This window comes from Bos indicus, chromosome 3 (assembly GCF_029378745.1).
Source record: "Bos indicus isolate NIAB-ARS_2022 breed Sahiwal x Tharparkar chromosome 3, NIAB-ARS_B.indTharparkar_mat_pri_1.0, whole genome shotgun sequence".
NCBI classification, from domain to species: Eukaryota; Metazoa; Chordata; class Mammalia; order Artiodactyla; family Bovidae; genus Bos; species Bos indicus.
In genome coordinates, this window is record NC_091762.1 from 34,771,888 (window position 1) to 34,789,178 (window position 17,291).

The following is a 17,291-nucleotide window of genomic DNA, read 5'->3' on the forward strand; positions in this document are numbered from 1 at the left end:
AACCCTGCAATCCTGTGTTTCCTCTTTGGAAAATTTGCCATAATTTCAAATGGTACTTTTTTTTTTTTCAGTACTAATTATGATGTCCTGAAATATTTGACTCATCACAAAAGGTTTATGATTTTGATACAAGTTTTACTGAATTTAATTTTTTGAAAATTGCCAATATATTTGATATATGTGGAAAATCTCTACCACACAGTTTGAGTAACTAGATTATAAACATTCTCAACAATAAAGAATACTTAGCTTTGAATGTGTTATAGCAAAGTACTGTCCCACAGTAATAACTGACTCTGTGATCTTTTATAGGGCATATTTTAGCACTTTATACTTGGAGTGGCTGGATGATTGCATCTGGTTCCCAAGATAAGACTGTTAGATTCTGGGATCTTCGAGTACCAAGCTGTGTTCGTGTTGTTGGCACAACATTCCATGGAACTGGTAGGTTTTTCTGGAATTTAAATACATTTATATGAGAAAGAAACTTTATAAATTGCATTGACCTACTTCTTTGCCCCTGCAAAATATTAAAAAATCAGAACAATATAAACTAAATACTTGGTGTTTTATTGAGTAAATTCTTACTTTAAATTTACTTTAAATTCTTAAATTCCTTCATCTGTTATTCTATTTGTAAAAATAATATTCAACTAAGGAAATCGAGACCCAGGGAGATTAAATATCATGCCCTAATTATTCTGTTAGCAGGGCATTTTAGAACTCAGACCTTTTAAAAGAACATTTTTAAATGCATACATATGGCAGAAATTGAACAAAAGGTTATAGATCACTGTCTTCTTACTCCCATTTCTTGGTGTCTTCCCCTAAGGGACCAGTTTCTTATTTATTGTTCTAGAAATACTCTGTAAGTATATAACCAAAATGTTTGTGTATAATTTCCCTTCTCCTTTAAACACACATATACACAGACACAAATTGTAGCATATTTGCCTTACTTTTTTAACTTAACAAGGATTGCTCCATGTAAACTGAGGTTACTGCTCTTTGTGTTATATACACAGTATTCTGCCATTATTTTTGAGTCCCTTTTCTGCCTTTCTATTTTTTAATAGCAATTCTAAGGTACTTTTCCAAGTGAAAACGCCTGTCTTTCATTCTTAATTTTTTTGTTTTCTTTGAAAATGCTTTTTCCTCTCAGCTTTCATGGACATTGTTCTGTACTTTGAATCAACTCATATATGCTCTTCCACTTGTCTTCTCATGGTCAAGTGCTACTCATATTTGGTCTCAGCTCTTTCTAGCACCTAGCCAGAAAAGTCTTCTTTGCCTTAATTTGGGACCTTACTGTTATTTCTGTCTTTGAACTTCATTTATTTCCTTTAGACTTCATTTATTTCCTTTATCAGTACTTAAGATTATATATTTGTGTGTGGTCTCCTTCAATACAAATATTTTAAGTTTCACAAAGGCAGCAGTCATATATATTTTATTTCTCAGGGTAGATTTAGCACCTACCATAGTGCCTGGCCCAAAGCAGTAGTGTTATAATAACTGTTGAATAAATGAACCTAGATTTCCGTTGTCACCATAAACTTTGCATGTGTAAAGCTAAACTCGTTATATCCTCTCTTCTTCCCATTTTCTCTGTTTTTGATAATGGTTCTCTTATTTCCTTATGCATCTAGATTTGAAATCTGGGGCTCATTTTTGACTTCTTTTTTTTTGCCCCCCCGTCAGGCAGTTAATTGCCAAGACTATTGATTCTTTATTCAGTTTTTCCTGAAATCTGTGTGTCAACATTCAGGCCCTATTTTCTTCATTATTTTGCTATTCTATCTTATCTTCCAGTGGGTTCCCTTCTGTAGTCTGTCCATTTTAATTTGATACACACTTTCACATATATTAATCTTCCTAGAGCACTCCTTGGGTCATGTAAGTCTCTTGCTGAGAAACCTGCAGTGATGTTGTACTCTGTACAGGAACAAGCTCACACTGTACAGTTTGGCTTTCAAGATGCTTGACAGGTTTAGCCCTAACCTGCCTTTATGTCTTAGCTACAAGCTACCTTTTATGTTAACATACTAAATCAAGTAACTCCAGCCAAACTAAACTACCTATCCTTAAATGTTTTTATTCTTTTCCTTTAAACATCTTCTCATGTAACTGTTCCTGATAGCCTCTTTTCTCTATCAAAAATTCAAGCAAAGATTATTTTTAATTACATGTATGTGTAATTATGTAAATGCATTCTCTCTTATTTATACTATTTACTGTTCTTCAGGACCTGACTTAGGTCCCCCTTTTCTTCCCAGGCCACTTTGGTTTACAGTAGTGTGTGTCAACCTTATTTTCATTATTGCTTCCCCTATGGGGAAAAACAAAATTATTTTTTTCCTAACAAGAGAAATTAAATACTAAGGAATGAGATTTTGGTTTGGTAGGGCTAAACTTTGAAGGGCTCCAAACCCTTGTTAACATTTAGGATTTTTTTGTCCCCTGAGAACCATTTTGCATCCCCTTGGAGGCATTGTTGTATGGCCTAAAGGGTCTGACCTGTGGACTCAGAGCTTATTTTTGGTTCAGTTCCTGTTGGTAGTTAATTATGTGTTGCTTAGAGATATTTTCCGCACTGTGTCCTAAAACATTTTGTTATTTAATCTTTTGTTCCCAGCTAGACTCTGAGCTAGGCATAGGAGAATTCTGGACACTTAACCAGCAGTGGGGCATTGGGAAAGGTGGCTCATCTGTTGCACTATAGGTAAAGCTCCAGGGGGTTCTCCCAGAGGACCAAAAAAAAAAAAAAAGATCTTTCTCATTTCTCACAGAATCTTGCTTCTAAGGATGCAAGTATTTATCAGTTGATTATTGGATTCTTCTACTATAACTGAACAGTATTAACAAGCTTATTAAATCTTTAGTGTATGATTCAGTGAAAATAAATAGCTGTTGAAGTTTAACTGTATTGATTTTTGCATATTGAAACTTTCATTCCTCCTGCTCTACAGGCAGTGCAGTGGCATCTGTAGCTGTAGATCCTAGTGGCCGTCTTTTAGCCACAGGACAAGAAGATTCCAGCTGCATGTTATATGACATAAGAGGAGGAAGAATGGTGCAAAGTTACCACCCTCATTCCAGTGATGTTCGCTCTGTCCGATTCTCTCCTGGAGCTCACTACTTGCTAACAGGATCCTATGACATGAAAATAAAGGTGACAGACCTACAAGGTGATGGAAGTTGCTCTCCCCTCTTTTTTTAGTCTTTCCTATTGTACTTGGGGTCTTTCTTTTATGTTAATCTAGTGTAATTGACTATACATCATTTTCAGGTTTCAGTTTTATAGCTTTTATGAGCAAATTACTTGGTAATGTATTGTGACAAATTATTAAACCAAGTGAATTGTTAAATGGTTTATAAAATATTTAAAAGAATCAACATTTATTATATTGGATCATTTTGAGATCAATGATAGTAAATGTTAAAATATACATTTATGTACTCCTATTTACTCCTACTTTAAAATACTTAGGGTATTAATATAATCTGTATATTTCCAGTATCTAGTTTTGTTTTAAAACATACATTAAGCAGGTGTTTATTGTATACCAACTAGGGACAGATAGAGAGATGAATAAGACAGGTAACTTTCTTACAGATGGAGCTTACACTTTAGAGGCCAATAAAAAGCAAACTAATAAACAGTGTAATTTTAGGTATTGGCTAGTGCTATTAAAAAATTATCAAGGTTAGAGAAAGTAACAAGGTAGACAGGGGAAACCTATGCTAGACAGGCTAGAGCAGGTCTCACCAAGAAGTGCCATTTGCACAGAGACCTGATGAGAAGGACAAGCCATGCCAGGACCCTAGGAACAGACCATAGGTTAAGGTGCTGAGGCAGGAATGGGTTTGGTTTAATCATGACACTACAGGAAACCAGTGTGGCTGGAATTTAGTGAACCAAAGGAAAGAGAGGCAGGAGAATAAATCAGAGGCAGGGTTTTGTAGGCATTTTAAAAAGCAGAATAAGAATCCTTTGCAAGATTTAAAACAGGGAGTGATACGGTCTGAAATTTTAAAAAATAATTTTGAGTTATAGGGACAGTGGATTATAAGTATAAATATTAGTGAGAAAGCAACTGGACCAGTTCCATGGGAGATGATGGTGGCTTGGACTAGGGTTGTAGACGGGGAGGTATAATAGTAAGAAGTGACTGAATTAGGAATGTATTTTAATTTGTTTCCGTTAGATTTGGGCAGGGAGGGAAAAAAGCAATCAGTGCTGATTCCTAGGTTTTTGGCATGAGCAAAGCAGATGGTACCATTAATTGAGATGAGGAAGACAGGTAGGGAGAGAGACAGGTTTAGGCAAGAAAATCAAGAGTTTGCTTTAAACAAGTTAAACTTAAGATGACTGGTAAGGCAATCAAATGAAATGTCAAATAGCTACTTGTATACCAGCCTGAAGCTCAGATGAGAAGTCAAGGTTGGTGATGAAATATGCATGGATGGTGTAAGTATCTAAATGGCTATGGTAGCATGGTACTGGATGAAATTTCGTAGCAGGTGAGGTAGAAAGGAAACAAATTTGAAAGCTGACTGCTAGGATTCACCAGAATTTAAGTCAGGAAGAAGAGGGCAGTCATCAAAGGAGACTGGGGTGTAGTGGCACTGAAGTCGAGGAGATAGGAAGAGTGAGAGAGTTTCAGGGAGACAGTGGCAGCTGTGTCATGTTGCTGTGCAGGTGTTACCAAATACTGCTCATGTAATTAGGTCTTCAGTAATTTAAACTGTTTAAACTTTTCAGTGTACTATATTAATGTGTTAGGCTTTTATATACTGTAGTGTCTTAAAGTAATAGGAGACCTATGAAATCTATACATATTCTGTAATGTAAATCAAATCTCTTTTCTTTAATTTAGGAGACCTCACCAAACAGCTTCCTATAATGGTGGTGGGGGAACACAAAGACAAAGTGATTCAGTGCAGATGGCACACCCAGGATCTTTCCTTCCTGTCATCCTCTGCGGACAGAACTGTAACCCTCTGGACTTACAATGGATAGAGTACAGCCACTGTCAATCTATGCAGTGAAAGCAGAGACTTAAGACTACTGAGTTGTGAACATTACGAAGCTGAAGAACATGGGTTGACCTGGAAAGTGGCTTAGCACGAGGAGGCCCCTTATTACCATGTACCCCTGTCATAGGAGCTGTTGGGTGGTGTTATTCTGCAGTGCTTTGAGTCTTCCACGTGAGCTCGTGCTGCTGTGACCTGCTGTATGTAGTCTTGTTGCCAAAGTCTGCGGAAGAGCTCTTATGTTGTCAGTGTGCACTCAAAGTCAAGGTGGATGATGTGTGTTCGGTTTAGTATTAAATGCATTCCTTGATCTTTGCCTAAATAACAGTTTTATATACATACTGAAACTGAACTATACTTTAAGCATATTACTACATGTAACGCAACCAAGTTCTACACAGATTAAACATAGGTATTCAGAAATTACTTTTGCTTTTCTCACAACCCCTGAGGATACTGTATCACTTTTCAGCTAGAGGTCAGAATTTTATGTCTCTCCAGAGTTACATTGTTACTTTAACTAAGGATCATTATGGAGTTTTAAAATGGATGGAAAACTGCTTCTTAGTGCATTATGTGGTATAGGCCTTTTCTTTTTTCTTAAACCCAGGGATATAATTATTACTTTGTCATATTATTTTGTTTCAGGCTTAAAAGGTAAACGTGTTTGCTTCAGAAACTTGTTCATTTCAATTTTTTGAATGCAACAAGATACCTCCCTTCTAAACTGTACTGTAGGCAGAGCAGCAGCGTTATGTGATGCAGAACTTGACGGTACAGTAAATTTACTGGCTAGCATTTTTCCTCTTAAAAATTTAAGACTTTGCAATAGACTATAGCATGGCTTGAAATGCTATGTCTGCATGATAATTTAAAATGGGAAATTTAAATTTTGCACTCCAAAAGCTTATTTGGACTTTTTTTCTTGCACTGTTTTGTGTAATTCAGAATAATGGTTTTATTTCTATGGTATTGTAGATCCTAACATTTATGTACCTTTATTTTCATATTGTACAGTAATTTACTTTAAATTATTAAATAGGCTATTTATTTTAAATGCATTTGAGTTGGTTCTAATTATTGAACTGTCTGTGCACTGTATGTAGCAAGCATTTTTAATCTATTGTATACAAGTGGAAAAGGTATTAGAAGTGTAACTGTGCTATTATTTCAATAAAGACCTCTTCACACCTAAACTATTCCTGTCTCTCAGTGTCTCTGGTTTTAAGTCTAGAATGCTGTTTCTCCAGTTTACTCGGCAACTTTTGTGTCTTTTCTTTTATTCACTATCTAGAGAACTTTCTACCCTGAATATACTGTGAAAGTTGATTAATAAAAGCCAGGCAAAATGTATAAATTCTAAGTTAGATTGCAGCTACACTGAACTGAGTACTTTAGAAACAAAATCTGATTAGTTTGTGGCTATTCAATAGTACCGTTTTCCTACCTCTCAGGTATGCAGAAGAGAATTTTGCTAAAAACAGGCCAGTCTCCTTTAGTGTACTTTCATACTTAGTACTACACATTCTAGATATTATAGCAGGTCATTAGTGTTAAGTTTAAAAGTAGGAATAAAAGGGGGGGCAGTTTCTTGAGGTAAACCAGATCAACTTCATGGTAAAAAGTGTTCATAAAATTATGTCTTCTACCTCCATCACTGTCAGGGAGAAAACTTGAAGATCTTCCAGTATGTTGGGTATTCGTTTTCCCTTTGCAGTGCATTAGACAATAAGCACTAAAAGTTACCTTATTTCAATAGCTATCTGGTTATATGTCATTTTTTCTGTGCATCCTCACTGTCTTCTGCATGGAAGTAAATGTGAGAAGCTTCATGTGAGAAAAGAGAACTGGAGTATCTACATTCTCTGACTCCTTAGTTGGGGGGTTCATGGAAGGAGAGTGGGGATGGGAGGGTGGTACAGACCTTGATTTCTCCCTGGCAGAAGCTTCAGAGGTCTGATTCAAGTTTCATTTTTATTTTTTTGGCCATGCCATGCAGCTTGTGGGATCATAGTCCCCCGACCAGGGATTGAACCTGTGTCACGACAATGAATGTGCTGAGTCTTAACCACTGGATTTCAGGGAATTACCCAAATTTCATTTTTTAAATGTTTAAGTGTTTTTAAAAATTGAGATAAGCTAAAAGACATAACAGTGAAAGGGTATTTCCCATGAAATCAGAGAAAATACTTGCAAGTCATGTCTGATAATGGATTAATATTCAGAATATATAAAGGTCTCCTATCAAAAATTAATTTAAAAATGGGCAAAAGACTTGAATAGACATTTCTTCAAAGATGACAGACAAATGGCCAATAAGCATGTGAAAAGATACTCTATCACTAATCATTAGGGAAATGCAACTGAAAACCACCTCACACCCAGTAGGAGATCCACTATCAAAAAAAAAATAATAATAGGGACTTCCCTGGTGGTTTAGTGGTTGAGGCTGTGCTCCCAATGCAGGGGGTACAGGTTTGATCCCTGATGCAGGAACTAAGATCACACATGCTACGTGGTGTGGCCAAAAAACAAAAACAAGTAGGTTGTGGAGAAATTGGAACTCTGTGCACTGTTGAAGGGAATACAAAATGGTGCAGCCATTGTGGAAAACAGTATGGTGGTTCCTCAAAAAATGAAAAACAGAATTACTGTTTAATCCAGCAATCCCACTTACCTCTAAGTGGGATCAAACTAATTCTGTTCCGAAAGAGTTCCGAATTCTCCACAACCTACTTGTTTTTGTTTTTTGGCCACACTGCAGAGTATATCATGAGAAACGCTGGGCTGGAAGAAGCACAAGCTGGAATCAAGATTGCCGGGAGAAATAATAACCTCAGATGTGCAGATGACATCACCCTTATGGCAGAAAGTGAAGAAGAACTAAAAAGCCTCTTGATGAAAGTGAAAGTGGAGAGTGAAAAAGTTGGCTTAAAGCTCAACATTCAGAAAACGAAGATCATGGCATCCGGTCCCATCACTTCATGGCAAATAGATGGGGAAACAGTGGAAACCATGTCAGACTTTATTTTTGGGGGCTCCAAAATCACTGCAGATGGTGACTGCAGCCATGAAATTAAAAGACGCTTACTCCTTGGAAGGAAAGTTATGACCAACCTAGATAGCATATTCAAAAGCAGAGACATTAGTTTTCCAACAAAGGCCCTTCTAGTCAAGGCTATGGTTTTTCCTGTGGTCATGTATGGATGTGAGAGTTGGACTGTGAAGGAGGCTGAGTGCCGAAGAATTGATGCTTTTGAATGGTGGTGTTGGAGAAGACTCTCATGAGAGTCCCTTGGGCTGCAAGGAGAGCCAACCAGTCCATTCTGAAGGAGATCAGCCCTGGGATTTCTTTGGAAGGAATGATGCTAAAGCTGAAACTCCAGTACTTTGGCCACCTCATGCGAAGAGTTGACTCATTGGAAAAGACTCTGATACTGGGAGGGACTGGGGGCAGGAGGAGAAGGGGACGACAGAGGATGAGATGGCTGGGTAGCATCACTGACTCGAAGGACGCGAGTCTGAGTGAACTCCGGGAGTTGGTGATGGACAGGGAGGCCTGGCGTGCTGCGATTCATGGGGTCGCAAAGAGTCCAACAGATAAATAAGCTGTGGTATACAATACAATGGAATAATTTCAGCCTTTAAAAAGGAAGGACATTTTGATACATATTATAACGTGGTTGATTCTTGAGGATATTATGCTAAGTGAAATAGGCCAGTTACAGAAAGACAAATATTATATGATTCCACTCAAGGTACCTGGAGTAGACAAATTCATAGAGATGAGTATCTTTGGTGGTTGCCCTGGGCAAAGAGGAAATAATGAATTTTACAAGGTGCACAGAGTTTCAGTTTTGCCGGATTAAAAGATTTATGGAGATGGGTGGTGGTCATACTTGCACAACAATATAAATGTCTTTAATGACAATTCTACTCTTAAAAACGGTTAAGATGATAAATTTTGTGTCAGGTGTATTTTAGTTTAAAAAAAATTGTGAAAAGCAACACACACACTCAAGTGTACTACATAATATGCCAAATTTTAACATACTTTGAAATTTGCTGCCCATAACCTTATGTACACCTCTCATTCCTCCTAATGTGTAAAATTCATTACTTCTTCTTTGGAGAATTTTCTGAACCTGCAAGGCCAGTACTTAAGGACAAAATCAAAGCAAAACTTAGTATTTCCAATTACCACAAAGCGTGCACTCCCCAACCCTTCCCCAGACCCAATACTACAAGGACTACTGTTGTCATTAATTATGCCCCATTAAAAAAATTATGCTCAGAACAGATTTATGGGTTTTATTGCAAATATTAAGTATTCTAGAACTTAGAGGAAAATAAATGGATAAGAAAATATGCTTCGTACCCGTTTAATATATTTGGCTTCGAAGTAAGATTTCACTTGGAGAGTTCAGCTTATGAGGATCAAGAAACGCAGGCCTAAAGCAGGCCGACGGAGGTCGGCCCCGCCCCCTTGACGGGCCAATCAGCCGCGCGTCCGGGAAGGACGTTCAGCCGCCGGCCGAGCGAATCGATGAGGACGCGCGCCAGGCAGGCCCCCAGCTGAGGTGCTCGGCGGCTTGCCGGGCGGCTGGCCATCTTCGCTAGCTGCCAAGTCTGTTATCTGTCTTCCCGGAGAGGCAGGCGGACGACCCGAGACGTGAGTCCGCGAGGTGGGTTGCGTTTGTGCAGCGGGCGGGTTCCGCAGGCGGCGGCGCAGGCGAGGCCAGGGGCGCTGTCGGGGCCTGCGGGGGACTTCGGAGCGCGGCGTCGACCGGGGTGGGCGAGCGACCTGCCCCCTTATCTTACCGGCCAGTTGGCGGCCTTAACTCTGGTTGCCGCGCGGTTGCTCTCACTTTACGCGCTTCGAAGGGCGTCCTCGGGAAAAGGGGCAAGACGCGCAAAACGAGACGCGAGCAAACGTTGACTTTTGTTGGCTTCAGTTATCTCTGAAAACTTTAAAAACAATCTGAACGAATACCGTCAGCAGAATGGCTCGGATTTGGTTGTAGTTAAGTTTTCAAAAACTCCAAATTAATTTGAATGTTAAAATTAGAGATGATTATTTATGACTGGGTGGTGAAAAACAATGACATTTTTCACTGTGATGGTGGTTATGAAGGCGTGGTCCCCAGACTAGCTTTATCATCATTACTATCATCGTCGTCCTCATCTAAGAACTGTTAGAAATGCTCTCAAGTTTGAGAACCACAGTTCCAGGAAGCTGCACAAATGCACGCGAACTAAATTGCAACCCCCTGATTCCTATGCCCTTCAGTTGACTCTAATATCCACGTTAATTTTCTCACTCATTTCACGTGTAAACTCGTTGAAATCAGATGCTCCTCTTTTATGCCGATTTCCACTCAGTGGCTGGCAATCTCTTTGGAGATCTCTTTGTTGATAGCTGCCCAGTCTAGTATCTCCTGTTAGAGCCCACTCTGCATTTCCCACTTTGTAGGGATGGGATCCCGCAGTTCCTCTCCGCCTTCTCAGAATAGCCCCTCAGGACCTTTGGCATCCTGGTCTGGAGAGGCAGTTTTTAGGTAGAGCCAGTATGGGTTGGAGGGCTTCCCTGATAGCTCAGTTGGTAAAGAATCCGCCTGCAATGCAGGAAACCCCGGTTTGATTCCTAGGTCAGGAGGAACCTCTGGAGAAGGGGTAGGCTACCCACTCCAGTATTATTCTTGGATTTCCCTTGTGGTTCAGCTGGTAAAGAATCCGCCTGCAATGCGGGAGACCTGGGTTTGATTCCTGGTTTGGGAAGATTCCCTGGAGAAAGGAAAGGCTACTCACTCCAGTATTCTGGCCTGGAGAATTCCATGGACTGTTTAGTCTGGGTTGGGCCACATAATAGCTGAGTGGCCTTGGGCAAGTTACTTGTTTTTCTATTCTGTAAAATGAAGATAACAATAGTACTACTTCTAAGAGTTCTTGTGAGAATTAAATGAATGAATGTAACAGGTTTTGGCACATAATCAAATACTTGTACTATTATTTAACAACTTTGACGTTATAAGTGTCAAAATACTGACAGATGAAAAAATTGATTAAAAAAAAATAAAAACTAGGGGAGAGAGACTGCTGCTGCTGCTAAGTCACTTCAGTCATGTCCCACTCCGTGTGACCCCATAGTCGGCAGCCCACCAGGCTCCTCCGTCCCTGGGATTCTCCAGGCAAGAATACTAGAGAGGGTTGCCATTTCCATCTCCCATGCATGCATGCATGCTAAGTCACTTTAGTCGTGTCTGACTCTGTGCGACCCTGTGGACAGCAGCCCACCAGGCTCCTCCATCCACAGGATTCTCCAGGCAAGAATACTGGAGTGGGTTGCCATTTCCTTCTCTGGAGAGAGACTGATTATTGACAAATAGTAGAATCACAGATAGTGCCACTGAACTAAACCAACATAAGGTACTTTTCCTTAACACTTTGAGTGAGATGGTAAAGAATCTCTCTGCAATGCAGGAGACCTGGGTTCAATTCCTAGGTTGGGAAGATCCCCTGGAGGAGGACATGGCAACCCACTCCAGTATTCTTGCCTGGAGAATCCCTTGGACAGAGGAGCCTGAAGGGCTGCAGCTCACGGGGTTGCAGAGTTGGACACGCCTGAACGTCTAACACTTTGACTTCACTCTTTGCACTCATAGTGTAGTGTGCAGGCCAACATCTCTGCCATCACTGGGAGCTTGTTAGAAGTGTAGAGGCTCATGCCCACCTCAGATTTACTCAATCAGAATCTGTTTCTTAACAAGATCTCCACCAGGCTTGGATGTGGCTTTGTATGGAGGACGTGTGAGATCACCTGTGAGATTTCTCAAGGAGAAGTCAGGGACCGGAGGGGTTTGGCAGAAGGGCTTGACTTGGCAGCTGCTTCCATTATTCTGCTTCACCTCCTGGTCTTTTATCATTTCTGCATTGCTAACCCGTACCCCTAGGGCTGCTGATCATTATTGGAGAAAATAGCATAGCTGCCAAGAGTATTACCTTGTGGGGTTCATAGTCAAAACTCAGCTGCTTGACAGTTTTTTGATTTATCTCCCTTTGCGGAATGCCTCCTATTTTTCCAAATCTCCATTCTCCATCCCAGCCTGTGCACACAGAGACAGTCCGGATTTTCCAGTGGTCTTTTTCTCTGTCCTCTTAATAGTCACAATGTGAACCCTGAGCTTCTCTTTTTGCTTTCGAGCTTTTATTTCCATTCTTCCTTATTCATTTCTATTGATGTGCTCAGTCACTCAGTTGTGTCCAGTTCTTTGTGGCCTTATGGACTGTAGCCTGCTCCTCTGCCCATGGAATTTTCCAGGCAAGAATACTGGAATGGGATGCCATTTCCTTCTCCAGGGGATCTTCCTGATCCAGGGATCAAACCTGCCTCCCAGGTGGCAAACTGTCCTACCAGAAAAGCTCTATTGATGAAGTCATGTAAAACCTTGTTGCCTATGAAAATCATTAAGTGTAGCCTTGATTTACACTGCTGTCTTTTCTGAATCTCTGCTCAGTTCAGACTGTCATTGTCAGCTACCCTTAGTTCTTTTTTTTTTCTTTACTCACGCCTTGCAGTTTGATGGATCTTAGTTCCTTAACCGGGGGAGGCAACGGCACCCCACTCCAGTACTCTTGCCTGGAAAATCCCATGGACAGAGGAGCCTCGTAGACTGCAGTCCATGAAGTTGCTAAGAGTCAGACACGACTGAGCGACTTCACTTTGACTTTTCACTTTCATGCATTGGAGAAGGAAATGGCAACCCACTCCAGTGTTCTTGTCTGGAGAATCCCAGGGACGGGGGAGCCTGGTGGGCTGCCGTCTGTGGGGTCGCACAGAGTCGGACACGACTGAAGCGACTTAGCAGCAGTAGCAGCAGCAGTTCCTTAACCAGGGATTTATCCCCGGCCCATGGCAATGAAAGTGCAGAGTCCTAATCACTGGACTGCCAGGGAATTCCTTAGTTCTTTTATTCTCATTGAAAATGGTTGATTTACATTGTTGTGTTGGTTTCTGCTCTACAGAAGAGTGATTCAGTTATACGTATATATGTACACACTTTTTTCTTTTCCATTATGGTTTATCATAGGATACTGAATATAGTGCTCTGTGCTATAGAGTAGGACCTTGTGGTTTATCCATTTCAGATATAGCAGCTTGCATCTGCTAACCCCAAACTCCCATTCCATCCCTCTCCCACCCCCTTCCTGTCGGCAACCACAAGTGTGTTTTCTGTTCACCTACTTAGTTCTTAACTGCTTAGAATTAGGCTCTTCGTCATTTTATGAAAGTCATTTCACAGATGACCAACTAATTAACCAATCCAGTGACTTTTTTCAGACTTTCTTTTTCTCAGCTTCTCTGGAGTACTTAATAGAGTTGACTAACACCTCCTTCAGATTAAGCCCCTCTTGGCTTCTACACTTTGCATGTTTTTAGCTTGCCTTCTATTACTGTCATTAGTCTTGAGTCTCCTCTTTTATATTTGAATCTTCTCAAGGCTTTATTCCTTAGCTTAACTCTTTTTTTCCCTAATAAAGTATACAGTTATCCAGTATTTCTAAGTATCTCTGGAGCGTCAGAGGGATCTTAGGATGCCTTTCCCATCATTATTGTTATCTAGTGTTTTGACTTCACATTTTTAAACATAAAAAGTTAGTTTTTTCCAAAAACTCTCAGTTGTTTATTAAGTTTATCAGTATACTTGATTAGTCCTCATACTCCTTGGTTCTTTTAGTCATACCTTGCCTCATTGCAGGTAAACTTCTTTAACATATCAAGAGTCTGTGCGTTTTTGACTTTGTTTTTTTATGTCTGAAGAAATTTGTGTTAGTTTGCTAGGGCTACCATGACAGAGTACCCCAGACTGGGCAGCTTAGACGACAGAAATTTTTCTCAGTTTTGGAGGCTACAAATCCAAGGTCAAGGTGTCTGCAGAGTGGGTTTCCTGTAGTCTCTCTGGCTTGCAGGTGGCCATCTTCTCTTTGTGTCTTCATGTCATTCTCCCTCAGACCTGCCTGTGTCCAGATTTCCTCTTATAAGGACGCAAGTCATAGTGGAGTAGGGCTCATGCTAATAACCTCATTTTAACTTAATCACCTGTTTAGAGATCCTGCCTTCAAATATTCTGAGGAACTGGGGGTTAGGACTTCAACATACGAATTTGGATGGAGGGATATAGTTTAGGTCATAACAGTAGCTTAATTAGTCTTTCCCATAGCGGGGAAAAAACCTTTTGTAAGATGTGAAATAGACATACGTACAGAAAAGTGTGTAAAATACAAATGTTCAGCTTGCTGCTGCTGCTAAGTTGCTTCAGTCGTGTCCAACTCTGTACGACCCCATAGACGGCAGCCCACCAGGCTCCCCCGTCCCTGGGATTCTCCAGGCAAGAACACTGGAGTGGGTTGCCATTTCCTTCCCCAATGCATGAAAGTGAAAAGTGAAAGTGAAGTCGCTCAGTCGTGTCCGACTCTTCGAGACCCCATGGACTGCAGCCTACCAGGCTCCTCTGTCCATGGGATTTTCCAGGCAACAGTACTGGAGTGGGGTGCCATTGCCTTCTCCACCTTTTAAGCTAGGGTAATATTAATTTTGAGATTATTTATCAAAACTAGTTTAAATTATCTCACTTTCATGTTAGCTACATGAAATTGATTTATACATATGCTCAATACTCTTTACAGAGGGAAAAAATGTGCACATATATATAATGTATACATATGTATATATAGTCGCTCAGTCATGTTCAGCTCTTTGCAACCCCGTGGACTGTGGCCCACCAGGCTCCTCCGGCCATTGGGATTCTCCAGGCAAGAATACTGGAGTGGGTTATGTTCACCTTAGCAAGTTACTAAAAAGCAAGCACCTATGTAATTACTGTCCGGGTTAAGGAGTAGAATATTGCCAGTGTCCTAGATGCCCTCCAGCACCTTTTCCCTTGTCTCATTCCTGATCGCAGAAGGAAGGGTCTCAATATTTACCAAGTGTAGTGCTTGCTATAGTACTCTGACAAAGTTTCTTTTATTCTTGGTTTGCTAAATGTTTTCTTTTAATCATGAATGAGTTTTCATTCTTTGATACTGGTTTTGGGGGCCTTCTCTTTTTCTTTGTTAATCTTATTATATATAGGGTTATCAGTTTTATTCATCATTTCAAAGAACCAAGTTTTGGTTTTATCATCTTCCCTATTACATGTTTTCTTATTTCTTTTTATTCTTTATTTTTGCATTGAATTCTTTCTGTGGTTCTTTCTCAGGCCTCAGCTACTTTCATCTTAATGCGTGCATTGGTCAGCACTGTGCTGAATACTCAAAGGGGTCTGTTTTGATACCAGTTCTCTCAGACTGGGTGTCCGCCAGTTTAGTTCTGACACTGCCTATCCAGAGTTAGTGTACACCCCACAAGATAAGGTTACAAGACTTTCCCCACATAAGATGCAGGTCTTAGAGGCCACCTGTACTTTTGACCAACTAACTATAGATTGAGTGCTTCCCACAACCCCATCAGATTGGATGATTCACTAAAATGACTGAAAGCACTACAGTTAATGGTTATATTATAAAGAATATAGACGAAGATCAGCCAAATGAAGAGACAGACAGGGCAAGTCTGTGGGGGAGAGTGCAGCGCTTTTGTGTCCTCATGGAGGCCAGGGGTTTCATCAGCTCAGCACAGCAGTGTGTCACCAGCCAGGATGCTCCTGTGAGTTGCAGTGTCCGAGTTGTTTTTTTTTTCTGAATATATATATTTTATTGAAGTATAGCTGACTTACAGTGTTTCAGGTGCACAACAAGGTGATTCATTACACATATACACATATGTTATTTTTCAGATTGTTTTCCATTATAGATTATTACAAGATATTGACTATAGGTCCCTGTGCTATACCGTAAACCCTTGTTGCATATCTATTTTTTAAAATTAGAAATCTAGCATTCTATTCATACTAAGTCAAATGAGTGGAATCAAAATGTCAAAAATTTTTTAGTTAGGCAAAATTAATAAGTTTTCTAAAATATATATATTATGCATACTATTTAGTATAGTATAATATACATATATTATGCTATACTATGCTGCTGCTAAGTCGCTTCAGTTGTGTCCGACTCTGTGTGACCCCATAGACGGCAGCCCACCAGGCTCCACTGTCCCTGGGATTCTCCAGGCAAGAATACTGGAGTGGGTCGCCATTTCCTTCTCCAAATATATAAATATAAATACAAAAGCTTTTCTGTGCTTGCTAAAGGCTTCAGAAAAAACATCAAAAAAAAGATGGAGAAATTGGAAAACATAATCTAAATGAAATGGGAGCACTGAATATGAAATAGAGAAAGTAAAACTAGATAAAAGTAAAAGATCATCATATGGTCCAGTTTTTAAAATAAACATGGCTGCTAGTTAAAAACATCTGGAGCTCTGGGGAAAAAAAAAAAAGCAATACCTGAGCATTTGTATTTTTCAAAAAAATTTCAAGATAATTCTGCTATGCATCAGGATTTTAAAAAGCGATTAAAGGTTTTTCTATTAAATGGTAGTTTTGGTGATACAGAATTCTATTATTTTCCTGTTGACCAATCATGATACAGTGGTATTGAGTACTAGTTACATAATCACAATAGTAAAAGATGGTTATCAGTTTTCACAATCAATAGCCAGACCAAAAAAAAAAGATGATTACAATTGCAAGCCATAATGGGAACATGTGCTGTGCTTAGTCACTCAGTTGTATCCAACTCTTTGTGACCCCATGGATCCTGCCAAGCTCCTCTGTCCAGGTAAGAATACTGGAGTGGGTTGCCATGCCCTCCTCCGGGGGAATCTTCCCAACCCAGGGATTGAACCCAGATCTCCAGTATTGCAGGCGGATTCTTTACCATCTGAGCCACCAGAGAAGCCCAGTGTAAAATAATTACATACAATTTGGAAAGTCAAGCAGGGTGCTGTGGTAAGTGGAAATGCATGTATGTACATGTTTGCATCTGCCCAGCCAGTCTGTGTCTTTTGGTTGATGCATTTAATCCATTTAAATTTAAGGTAGTGATTGATATGTATGATCCTATTACCATTTTCTTAATTCTTTTGGGTTTATTTTCTGTAAGTCTTTCCCTTCTCTTGTGTTTCCTGCCTGAAGAAGTTCCTTTAGCTTTTGTTGTAAAGCTTCTTTGGTGGTACTGAATTCTCTTAACTTTTGCTTGTCTGGAAAACTTTTGATTTCTCCATCAGATTTGAAGGAGAGTCTTGCTGGGTAGAGTAT

At 39.9% G+C, this 17,291-nt stretch overlaps 2 protein-coding genes across 7 annotated transcripts in view; both read left to right on the plus strand.

Moving 5' to 3' along the window:
* WDR47 (WD repeat domain 47) overlaps nt 1-6,233 on the plus strand; it is a 62,290-nt gene extending 56,057 nt beyond the window's left edge. For all 4 annotated transcript variants that reach the window (XM_070785980.1, XM_070785982.1, XM_070785981.1 and 1 more), the window contains 3 exons: nt 313-444; nt 2,970-3,188; nt 4,881-6,233. In XM_070785980.1, the coding sequence (XP_070642081.1) occupies nt 313-444; nt 2,970-3,188; nt 4,881-5,023 (494 nt within the window). In that variant the 3' untranslated portion in view covers nt 5,024-6,233. The remainder of the gene's footprint in view (nt 1-312; nt 445-2,969; nt 3,189-4,880) is intronic.
* Nucleotides 6,234-9,559: 3,326 nt separating this feature from the next.
* Nucleotides 9,560-17,291, plus strand: part of CLCC1 (chloride channel CLIC like 1) — a 41,923-nt gene continuing 34,191 nt past the window's right edge. For 2 of the 3 annotated variants that reach the window (XM_019956948.2, XM_019956950.2), the window contains exon 1: nt 9,561-9,722. The gene's annotated coding sequence lies outside the window, so the exon portion shown is untranslated. Of the gene's footprint in view, nt 9,723-17,291 lie in introns of all 3 variants that reach the window. The other variant, XM_070785986.1, reaches the window with a different exon arrangement.